At 41.3% G+C, this 12552-nt stretch overlaps 1 protein-coding gene across 5 annotated transcripts in view; it reads left to right on the top strand.

Moving 5' to 3' along the window:
- Window positions 1-12552, top strand: part of LOC141103337 (P-selectin-like) — a 402914-nt gene that overhangs the window by 389396 nt on the left and 966 nt on the right. For all 5 annotated transcript variants that reach the window (XM_073592835.1, XM_073592838.1, XM_073592836.1 and 2 more), the window contains one exon: window positions 1247-1284. In XM_073592835.1, the coding sequence (XP_073448936.1) occupies window positions 1247-1284 (38 nt within the window). The remainder of the gene's footprint in view (window positions 1-1246; window positions 1285-12552) is intronic.

Below are 12552 nucleotides of genomic sequence, written 5' to 3' on the forward strand. Positions count from 1 at the left end.
GGCCCAACCCTATGTGCATGAGTGCAGGGAACATTGTACTCCTATTCATTCACCAAAAAAGTTGTCAAAAAGAAATAAAAACACATACACAGTTTTTGACAATTCCTTTATTAAAAAAAACAAAAATAATGTCCCCCGCCACCACGGCCGACCCGAAAAAGGAATTAAAAAAAGCTCTGCTCGTGCCGAAAGCTCCCACCGTCTGCCTCCTCTGCCGTCTGACAGTTCTTAAACAGCTAAGGGGTTGGTCTCCTGACAACGTCACCTGGTGGTACCACCCCCTTGTGATATCACCAGTCACAATACAGCACAATAAATGCTTATAATACACAGGCAATACATGGGCTATCATTACAATATGAGCTCAGAAAACAAGCAATTGTGACAATATGTGGAGTAAAATGGGCAATTGTGGCAATTGTGACAATATGTGGGCAACAAATGGGCAATCTTGATAATCTGTGGGCAAAAAATGGACAGCTGTGACAATATGTGGCAATCGTTGCAATGCGGGCAGCATACAGGAAATCCTGACACAATATGCAGACAATAAATGGGCACAGATGGCACTTGACAGGGTCTGCTGTGCAGGCAGTGGGGGGAATTCAATAAAGCCGCTACGCTACTTTTCTGGCATTAACCCCTCTTGTACATGTATTGCGCCAAAATTAATGAAGCACATGCAACATTTTTTATTCTGACAGTGGGGCATGCATCAAATTCAGGTTCCTCTAAAATTCGTCACTTTTATATTGTGGCACAATGAATGCGCCAAATTCAAAATAATATGCCGACAGTTCATATCTTACATAAGTGAAGCTAATTAAGATCAACTCTAATTTGGTGTAGAGAGAGAAACTGGTGCAGAAAGATTTTGCTTTCTAAAAGTGAGGAAACATGCACCAAATTCAAGTACAAGTTCTAGACAGGTACATGAATGTAGCACATGCTGCACCACCTTTAGAATGCATGAAAAATCTGTTGCAAAATCTGCCTGCAGCAGTCATTATGAATTCCAGGGCCTGTTCAGTATAAGCTTAACCTGTCAGACAATGTAGGAGTGGAATGGCACAGGCACACTGCCAATGACTGTACCCAGGGTGTACCACACCCACTGCTCCACCCAAGGTACAAAACCGGAGCCCTGCAATAGAAGCCTCAATATTTCTGTTAGTACAAATACAGATTTGGACATTCATGCTGTTTTTATATTCTACATGACAAAATGATAATCTTTTATTTTTAGAGAACCGGTAAATACTTTTGAAAATCCTGCATTTGAAGGTTGGTGGTTTGTTTTAAATGATATTTGTATATGTACCAGTTAAATGTTTTCAACTTTATTTTATATACAGAGCTGTCAAATAAATGTGTATATATATATATATATATATATATATATATATATATATATATATATATATACACACACACACACACACACACACACACACACACACACACACACACACACACACACACACACACACACATATATATATATATGTATATATATATATATATATATATATATATATATATATATATATATATATATATGTCATTAAATTGTCATGAAAAAAATCAGAGGTTACCATTGGAGGCCTTCTCTCGCGAAGAAAAAACGATCTGCATGCTTGCTCCAGTGACTCAATGAATTAAAAACACTAGATTTGAATAACAGCCAAGTAAAGTAGCATTTATAGAGAAGGGAGCAGCAACTTTAGACTTTTCCTCAGTAACAAAGGAGTCTTTGATCAGGAATAAATATGAAGTAAGGACTTCTAACTTCTTCAGCAACATACTGAACCACCAGGAATAATGACAAAAATAATGTAAAATCCATTGTGCTAGGGCTTTGTATAAATCACCTTTTTCTCCTCATAATACTTTTTTCACACATAAAATTAATTAAAAATATTTTGATGACAACCCTTGTGATCCACATCACATCTTCCTTCATGACTTTGTTCTCACAGCACAGTGCCAAAAAAGACCTGGTGGTATTTCAATCTGACCTGTATAAGACAGATAAATACTGCTTTTCTAACATAAAAGGGGTGAGGACAACATTGTCTATGATGACAACATAAGGAAGATTACCTTCCAGGATTCAGGGACTTTATAGGCATCTAAATAAGTGCGCTCACAGTCTGCATGCAATGCCATCAATTGACTATGATTAAATTAATTAAACGTACATGAATCAAAGTGCAATGGATTGAATATCCTAAAATGAGTGTACACTAGTGCTACAAAAATATAAAAACTTGAATGTATCAAGTACTGAGTAAGTGATCACATCAATATATCAACAAACAAAACAAAATTCATCAAGAGTGAAAACAGGTGAAATAGTGATTATAGTCCATAAACTGAACGACAGAAAAAAGTTCCATGAGTGTATGTCAAGTTCATGAAAGTAGGAGAACACATCCACGATCCATCAAGCCATAACCCATATAGATGAAGGGAGAAGAGAAGAGTATATAGATGTGACTCTCAGTTGAAGTGAATCCAAAAGGTATTAAAGGTGGACCCTTACCCTAAATGGTGGACCTCCCAATTGGCGAAGTCTTGCACGCGAGCAGATTTAGCCCTCTGCGGGGACCGTCAAGTGATGGCGTCCAACACAGCTGATGCGTCAAGCGTCTCCAACCTGGCGTGGTCCAAATCATCCGCCTAAAGGGGGGGAACGCCCACTTGACCCAAAGGTGGTGGGTGAAAAGCAGAGAAGGGCTCCAATAGTGTAGTAAATACTGGTAGGTTTATTGTTAAAAAGTAAACAATATTAAAAGAATAATAAAAATAGCCGGCATTAAAAAGCAAACGAACACCCGTGCATATCATGGGGCGGACTGTGTGATGGCATACTAAATCTGCTCGCGTGCAAGACTTCGCCAATTGGGAGGTCCACCATTTAGGGTAAGGGTCCACCTTTAATACCTTTTGGATTCACTTCAACTGAGAGTCACATCTATATACTCTTCTCTTCTACCTTCATCTATATGGGTTACGGCTTGATGGATCGTGGATGTGTTCTCCTACTTTCATGAACTTGACATACACTCATGGAACTTTTTTCTGTCGTTCAGTTTATGGACTATAATCACTATTTTCATGTGTTTTCACTCTTGATGAATTTTGTTTTGTTTGTTGATATATTGATGTGATCACTTACTCAGTACTTGATACATTCAAGTTTTTATATTTTTGTACACTCATTTTAGGATATTCAATCCATTGCACTTTGATTCATGTACGTTTAATTAATTTAATCATAGTCAATTGATGGCATTGCATACAGACTGTGAGCGCACTTATTTAGATTTATTAGTATAATTTACACAGATATTGGTGTTTTGTTTGTGCAGCTATAGTCTTGTTCTTTTGTTTGGGCTTTTTAGCGCGTTTTTTCTAATTTTTATTTACTTTATAGGCATCGTACTCAAACTAACAACACAATTAAGTAAAACAATATTTATTCAATCCCATTAAAACAGATGGTGGAATAATGCATAACCACCACATATACAGTGCCTTGAAAAAGTATTCATACCCCTTGAAATTTTCCACATTTTGTCATGTTACAACCAAAAAATGTAAATGAATTTTATTGGGATTTTATGTGATAGACCAACACATTATTAAAAATAACAAACATGCTATACTCACCTCCTCTCCTCGATCCTCATCTTCTCGGGTCCCTGGCTGTAGCTCCCTCCTGTTGGGTGCCCTTACAGCAAGCAGCTTGCTATGAGGGCACCCGAGCTGAGTCACAGCTGTCTGTGTCCACTCAGACACGGAGCTGCGGCCCGGCCCGGCCCTGGCCCTTCCTATCCTCATTGGCTGACTGACTTTGATTGATAGCAGCGGGAACCAATGGCACCACGCTGCTGTCTCAGCTAATAAGGTGGGGAGTCCCGGCAGCCAAGACATTCCTACAACATCGCTGGAGCTAGAGGAATCTCAGGTAAGTATTGGGGGGCTGAGGGGGGCTGCTGCAAATAGAAGGTTTTTCAGCCAATGAGGAGGGGAGTCCTGGGCAGCCAAGATATTCCTACAACATCGCTGGAGCTAGAGGGACCTCAGGTAAGTATTAAGGGGGCTGAGGGGGGCTGCTGCAAACAATGTATTTTATTGTGATTTCATGTGATAGACCAACACAAAGTGGCACATAATTGTCTAGTGGAAGGAAAATTATAAATGGTTTTCACATTTTTTTACAAATAAGTAAGTGAAAAGTGTGGCGTGCATTTGTTTTCAGCTCTCCTAAGTCAATACTTTGTAGAATCACACCTTTCACTTCAATTATATCTGTAAGTCTTTTTGGGGATGTCTCTACCAGCTTTTCACATCTAGAGAGTGACATTTTTACCCATTCTTCTTTGCAAAATAGCTCAAGCTCTGTTAGATTGTATGAAGAGTGTCTGTAAACAGCAATTTTCAAGTCTTGCCACAGATTCTCAATTGGATTTAGGTCTGGACTTTGACTGGGTCATTCTAACACATGAATATGCTTTGATCTAAAACAGGGATATGCAATTAGTGGACCTCCAGCTGTTGCAAAACTACAAGTCCCATGAGACATAGCAAGACTCTGACAGCCACAAGCATGGCACTCAGAGGCAGAGGCATTATGGGACTTGTACTTTTGCAAAAGCTGGAGGTCCGCTAATTGCATATCCCTGATCTAAACCATTCCATCGTAGGTCTGGCTGTATGTTTAGGGTTGTTGTCCTGCTGGAAGATGAACCTCCCTCCCAATCCCAAGTCTTTTGCAGACTCATACAGGTTTTCTTCTAAAATTGCCCTTTATTTGGCTCCATCCATCTTCCCGTTAACTTTGACCAGCTTCCCTGCCCCTGCTGAAGAAAAGCATCCCCACAGCATGATGCTGCCACCACCATGTTTCACGGTGGGGATGGTGTGTTCAGGGTGACGTGCAGTGTTAGTTTTACACCACACATAGTGTTTTGCTTTTAGGCCAAAAAGTTACATTTTGGTCTCATTTGACCAGAGCACCTTCTTCCACGTTTGCTGTGTTCCCCACATGACTTCTTGCAAACTGCACTTTTTATGGCTTTCTTTCAACAATGGCTTTCTTCTTGTCACTCTTCCATAAAGGTCAGATTTGTGGAGTGTACCACTAAAAGTTGTCCTGTGGACAGATTCTTCCACCTGAGCTGTGGATCTCTGCAGCTCCTCTAGAGTTACCATGGGCCTCTATGCTGCTTCTCTGATTAATGCTCTCTTTGCCCGACCTGTCAGTTTAGGTGGACAGCCATGTCTTGTAAGGTTTGCAGTTGTGCCATACTCTTTCCATTTTCAGACGATGGATTGAACAGTGCTCTGTGAGATGTTCAAAGCTTGGGCTATATTTTTATAACCTAACCCTGCTTTAAACTTCTCCACAACTGTATCCCTGACCTGTCTGGTATGTTCCTTGGTTTTCATGATGCTGTTTGTTCATTAATGTTCTCTAACAAACCTCTGAGGGCTTCACAGAACAGCTGTATTTATACTGTGATTAAATTACACACAGGTGGACTATATTTACTGATTAGGTGACTTCTGAAGACAATTGGTTCCACTAGATTTTAGTTAGGGCTTTTCAGATAATTACGTGTAAAAAAAAAAATGAAAACCATTTATCATTTTCCTTCCACTTCACAATTATGTGCCACTTTGTGTTGGTCTATCACATAAAATCCCACTAAAATACATTTACGTTTTTGTCTGTTACATGACAAAAAGTGAAACATTTCAAGGGGTATGAATACTTTTTCATGGCACTGTAAGTTGCAACTGTTAATGTTTTGTATTGATTTCAATGTTTTTTATTATCACGGTTGTTACTTATACACTGTATGTGGTGGTTATGCATTATTTCACCATTTGTTTTAATGGGATTGAATAAATATTGTTTTACTTAAAGTGGTTGTAAAGTCAGAAGGTTTTTTATCTTAATGCATTCTATGCATTCTAACGTGGTGCCATTGGCTCCTGCTGCTGTCAATCAAAGTCAGTCAGCCAATGAGGATAGAAAGGGGGCGGGCCGGTCCGCAGCTCCGTGTCTGAATGGATACAGGCAGCTGTGACTCAGCTCAGGTGCCCCCATAGCAAGCTGCTTGCTGTTGGGGCACCCAACAGGAGGGAGGCACTAGGAGCTCCAGCAAGGGACCTGAAAAGAGGAGGAAACGGGCTGCTGCAAATCCACTGCATAGAGGAGGTAAATATAACATGTTTGTTATTTTTAATTTAAAAAAAACAAGACTTTACAATGACTTTAATTGTGTTTTTAGTTTGAGTATGATGCCTCTAAAGTCGTTTAATCCTGGAAGGTAATCTTCCTTATGTTGTCTTGGCAGTATTTGGGATGTGCCATCGTACACCTACTCCCTGAGATGTGGTCATTTATTTTTTTTTGTAAACATTGTCTGTGATGTCTTTCTCCCTGCTGACAAATCTGGTGGCCTGATCCAAACGACCTCTTTCAAGAACTGTCCTTAAAGGGGTTGTAAAGTCAGAAGATTTTTTATCTTAGCGCATTGAGATAAAAGGCCTTCTTTGTGTAGCAGCCTCCCCAGTACCCCCTAATACTTACCTGAGCCCCATCTCTGTCCAGCGATGTCCATGAGTCCCTCAGCCGTCCGAGACTCTCCCTCCTTATTGGCTGAGACACGGCAGTGGCACCATTGGCTCCCACGACTCTCAATCAAAGTCAGTTAGCCAATCGGGAGAGAGAGGGGGTGGGGCCGAACAGCATCTCCGTGTCTGAATGGACACAGGGAGCTGCAGCTCGGCCCTGTTCCCCCCATACCAAGCTGCTTGCTGTGGGGCACGCAACAGGAGGGAGGAGCCAGGACCACCAAAGAGGGACCTGAGAAGAGGAGGATCTGGGTTGCTCTGTGCAAATCCACTGCATAGAGCAGGTAAGTATAACACGTTTGTTTAAAAAAAAAAAAAAAAAAGACGAGACTTTACAATTACTATAATCGCTTCAATGCTGGGAACTTTTACCCTCTTCCTGCCCAGGTCAATTTTCAGCATTCAGTACTGTCGCACTTTGAATGACAATTGCTCGGTCATGCAACACTGTACCCATATGACATTTTTATAATTTTTTTCACACAAATAGAGATTTTTTCGGGTAGCATTTATTCACCAATCGATTTTTTATTTTTTGCTAAATAAATGAAAAAAAAGCATTTTTCTTTGTTTCTGTTTTTGCAAATAAATACATTTTCTTCATAAATGTAGGCTAAAATGTATTCTGCTACATTTTTTGTGTAAAAATAACCCAAATCAGTATATATTATTTAGTCTGTAGAAAAATTATAGAGTCTACAAACTATGGTATACTATATATCTGAAAGTCAATCAATCCTGATGTACTGATGGCCTAACTAATTTCCTGAGGTCTGAAAATGCCAGGACAGTACAAATATCCCCCAAATGACAGTTCAGGGTATTTAGTAAGAGACATGGCAAGTTTTTTTAAGTTGTATATTTTGTCACAATTTTTTGGAAAATAGAAAAAAATGTTTTCACAGTTTTTATTTTCTTTCTACACACTGTCACCAGTGCAGTACAGCGTTATCATAAAACGGGTGTGGCAGTGATCAGGGACAATGACTGGTGACAGTATGTTAAAAAAAAATTCATTTTTTCAATTTTTTTTCTTTTTTATTACTTTTTTTTAATGATTTTTTTAAACACTCTAACCAGAGCAATACAATGTTACAACAGTAACACTGTACTTCTCTGGGGAAATTATTAGGATTTTTTTTTTACACGCTTTGATTGTTTATACCAGTGAATTTCACTGGTATAAGCAACCATTTTTAATGAATGAACCTGATTCATTCAGTGTGTTTTGTTGTGGTTAGCTGTGATTGGCCAGAGCTAATCACATGATACAGATGGGCTGTGATTGGCCATCTGTACCATGTGATCACTGTGACCAATCACAGCTAGCAGCCCAATTATACACAATGAATGGCATAAAAGGAAGCCACACATTGTTTACAAATGTCATGTGATATGCTGTGATTAGTCCCAGCGATCACATGGTACTGGCAGCAGGCCGGTACACTGATCAGTCATCCACCGTGTCCGATAGACACAGCCCCTGACAGATCGCTCCACAGCACGGCCCCAGGGCATCCACCCAAATCAGCTGGTTAATCCACCTCCTTCATGATCTTCCACTGCCTGGAATAAAAGCCCCACACTCATTGTCACTGCTTTGACCTTTCCAATTCCTTTCCAATAGCATTAGGATCCCACACCTTTGTCCTGGCTATGTTTTGTTCAGGTCAAATTCAGAGATGAAAGCTTACCCCATGGTGTATAAAAAATATGTATACGTTTGCACCATGGTGCAGACCAGGGGCAATGTGAGGATTGTAAAAGACCTGGGGCGCCCCAAAGGAAGTTGTAATATAAAGGAATGGCAAATGTGAATGTGTAGGAATTTGATTGGTGAACTGTAGGTCATGCCAAACTGCCATAACAATGAGGGGTGGGGGTGGGGGTTAAAGGGGCAGGGTTAACTAAAACCCGAGCCTCCCTGTACCTATAAAACATGCTTTAATTCCTGTACCTCAGGAGAGAGCCTCACAGACATACAGTATATAAACTTCTGCACACAGAATATAGATAGAAAGTTAACATTTTGTCTGAGCCTCCATTAAAGAAAAACTTCATACAGATAGTCAGAACCTGCTTAGCGACCAGAAATTGTTTGGACAACAAATACATTAGTCAACAGAATGTTATGTACAATACACAGTATCTCACAAAAGTGAGTACACCCCTCACATTTTTGTAAATATTTTATTATATCTTTTCATGTGACAACACTGAAGAAATTGCACTTTGCTACAATGTAAAGTAGTGAGTGTACAGCTTGTATAACAGTGTAAATTTGTTGTCCCCTCAAAATAACTCAACACACAGCCAATGATGTCTAAACCACTGGCAACAAAAGTGAGTACACCCCTAAGTGAAAATGTCCAAATTAGGCCCAAAGTGTCAATATTTTGTGTGGTCACTATTATTTTCAAGCACTGCCCTAACCCTCTTGGGCATCGAGTTCAGCAGAGCTTCACAGGATGTCCCACAGATGCGCAATAGGGTTTAGGTCTGGAGACCTGCTTGGCCAGTCCATCACCTTTACCCTCAGGTTCTATAGCAAGGCAGTGGTCGTCTTGGAGGAGTGTTTGGGTCATTATCATGTTGGAATACTGCCCTGCGCCCCAGTCTCTGAAGGGAGGGGATCATGCTCTGCTTCAGTATGTCACAGTACATATTGTTCCCTCAATGAACAGTAGCTCTCCAGTGCCGGTGTCTTGCCGAAAAAGTCCCCCGGGCAGATAAGTACCCCCCTGTACTGCGCAGGCGCAGGGCTTGCGCAGTACGGTGTCTTGCCGAAGAAGTTCCCCCAGCGGATAATGACCCCCATGTACTGCGCAGGCACAGCGCTTGCGCAGTACGAAGCACTACCGAGGCGAAAATAGCCGAACATACACAGCTGAGCGTCAGCTGTACACTGCGCCTGCGCACATTTAACATCACATTCTACCACACGCTCCTGATGCTACCAGACAATGCCGCACGCTCCCGATGCTCGTGCTACTCTGCAAGGGGCGGATAATAAACACATTATCACAGTAATACACCCGCCCCTTGCAGAGTAGCACAAGCATCGGGAGTGTGCGGCAGCGTTGGCCACAATGTCTTGCTCATTGCGCAGGTGCTGTGTACAGCTCACTCACAGCTGTTCAGCTTTGGATATTTTTGGCGGCTCCCTTGTTGTTCGTACTGCGCAAGCACTGCGCCTGCGCAGTACAGGGGAGTCATTACTTGCCGAGGGGAACTTTCTCGGCAGAACACTGGCAGCACCCATGCAGCCCCAGAACATGACACTCCCACCACCATGCATGATTGTAGGCAAGACACGCTTGTCTTTGTACTCCTCACCTGGTTGCCGCCACACACGCTTGACACCATCTGAACCAAATAAGTTTATCTTGGTCTCATCAGACCACAGAACATGGTTCCAGTAATCCATGCCCTTAGTCTGCTTGTCTTCAGCAAACTGTTTGTGGGCTTTCTTGTGCATCATCTTTAGAAGAAGCTTCCTTCTGGGTTGACAGCCATGCAGACCAATTTGATGCAGTGTGTGGCGTATGGTCTGAGCACTGACAGGCTGACCCCCCACCCCTTCAACCTCTGCAGCAATGCTGGCAGCACTCATAAGTCTATTTCTCAAAGACAACCTCTGGATATGATGCTGAGCACGTGCACTCAACTTCTTTGGTCGACCATGGCGAGGCCTGTTATGAGTGCAACCTGTCCTTTTAAACCGCTGTATGGTCTTGGCCACTGTGTTGCAGCTCAGTTTCAGGGAATTGGCAATCTTCTTATAGCCTAGGCCATCTTTAAGTAGAGCAGCAATTCTTTTTTTTCAGATCCTCAGAGAGTGTTTGCCATGAGGTGCAATGTTGAACTTTCAGTGACCAGTATGAGAGAGTGAGAGCGATAACACCAAATTTAACACACCTGCTCCCCATTCACACCTGAGACCTTGTAACACTAACGAGGCACATGGCACCGGGGAGGGAAAATAGCTAATTGGGCCAAATTTGGACATTTTCAGTTAGGGGTGTACTCATTTTGCCAGTGGTTTAGACATTAATGGCTGTGTGTTGAATTATTTTGAGGGGACAGCAAATTTACACTGTTATACAATCTGTACACTCACTAATTTACATTGTAGCACAGTATATATATATATATATATATATATATATATATATATATATATATATATATATATATATATATATATATATATATATATATATATATAAATAAATAAATGTTTTGCCTTTCATTTCCATTTTAAAAAGAATGGGTTTACTAAACTGAATGTTTTACAAAGTAAGGGTTCACATATACTTTAACCACTTGCCAACCGCCGCACACAGATGTACGTCAGCAGAATGGCACAGGCAGGCAAATGGGTGTACCTGTACATCCCTTTGAATTTGCCGCCTACCGCGCACGTGCGCCCGCTGCGGTGGGTCCCGCGCATTTGATATTCGCTGGCGGCCCGCGATTGCGGTGAGGAGAGGCAGAATGGGGAGCTGCCTATGTAAACAAGGCATTTCCCTGTTCTGACTAGCAACATGACAGAGATCCACTGCTCCCTGTCATCGGGAGCAGTGATCTCTATCATGTTGTAGTGAGCCCATCCCCCCTACAGTTAGAACTCCTCCATAGGACACACTTAACCCCTTGATCGCCCCCTAGTGTTTAACCCCTTCCCTGCCAGTGCCATTTATACAGTAATCAGTTTCTATTTCTAGCTCTGATTGCTGTATAAATGACAATGGTCCCAAAATAGTGTCAAAAGTGCCTGATGTGTCCACCATAATGTCGCAGTCCTGATAAAAATAGCAGATTGCTGCCATTACTAGTAAAAAAAAAAATTAATAATAAAAATGCCATAAATATATCCCCTATTTTGTAGATGCTATAACTTTTGCGCAAACCAATCAATATACACTTGAGATTTTTTTTTGCAAAAAATATGTAGAAGAATACATATCAGTCTAAACTGTGGAAGAATTTTTTTTAATATATTTTTTGGGGATATTTATTATAGCAAAAAGTAAAAAATATAGCGTTTTTTTTCTAAATTGACGGCCTTTTTTAGTTTATAGCACAAAAAAAAAAAAAGAAAACCGCAGAGGTGATCAAATACCATCAAAAGAAATCTCTATTTGTGGGATAAAAAGGACGTCAATTTTGTTTGGGTACAACGTCAGCTAAAGCAACGCATTGCCGAACCGCAAAAAATGCTCTGGTCAGGAAGGGGGTAAAATCTTCCGGGGCTGAAGTGGTTAATTAATTAGCCTCCCCAACAACTATATGATTGCTGCAGATTTTAAAACACATGAAACTGTGAGGCTGGGTTCACACCTATGCGACTTGGATGAGGGTTTCCCCGCATTCAATTCGCATAGCAGGAGAATGTGACCGGCTCTCTAAGGAGCCGGTTCACATATCTCTGGGGTGGCTGCAGAGCGCACTGCACAAAAACGCTGTGTGTCTTTAGCTCCATTTCAGGTCCGAATTCATTCAAAGATTTGGCCCTGATTCGTTCCTGAACCGGAGAATGGGGACGCACGACGTTCCTGTGCAATCCCCAGCCGGTTCCAGTATGAACTGAGCCTTCAAATTACTTGTGAGAATTTTAGAGTATTTAAGGGCTAGAATTACTGCAATAGTTAGTACCAGGAAGATTGCCAAATATGTACTGTAATTAAGAAGTGCGTGTTGAGTCAAGAAGGGATCATTAAAGTGATTGTAAAGTCTTGGTTTTTTTTTAGTTAAAAATAATAAGCATGTTATATTTACCTGCCCGGTGTAATGATTTTGCACAGAGCAGACCCAATCCTCTTCTTCTCGGGTCCCTCTTTGGTGCTCCTGGCCCCGCCCTCTTGTTGTGCCCCCACAGCAAGCAGCTTGCTATGGGAG

The sequence above is a fragment of the Aquarana catesbeiana genome, linkage group LG07 (assembly GCF_042186555.1).
Source record: "Aquarana catesbeiana isolate 2022-GZ linkage group LG07, ASM4218655v1, whole genome shotgun sequence".
Lineage (NCBI taxonomy): Eukaryota > Metazoa > Chordata > Amphibia > Anura > Ranidae > Aquarana > Aquarana catesbeiana.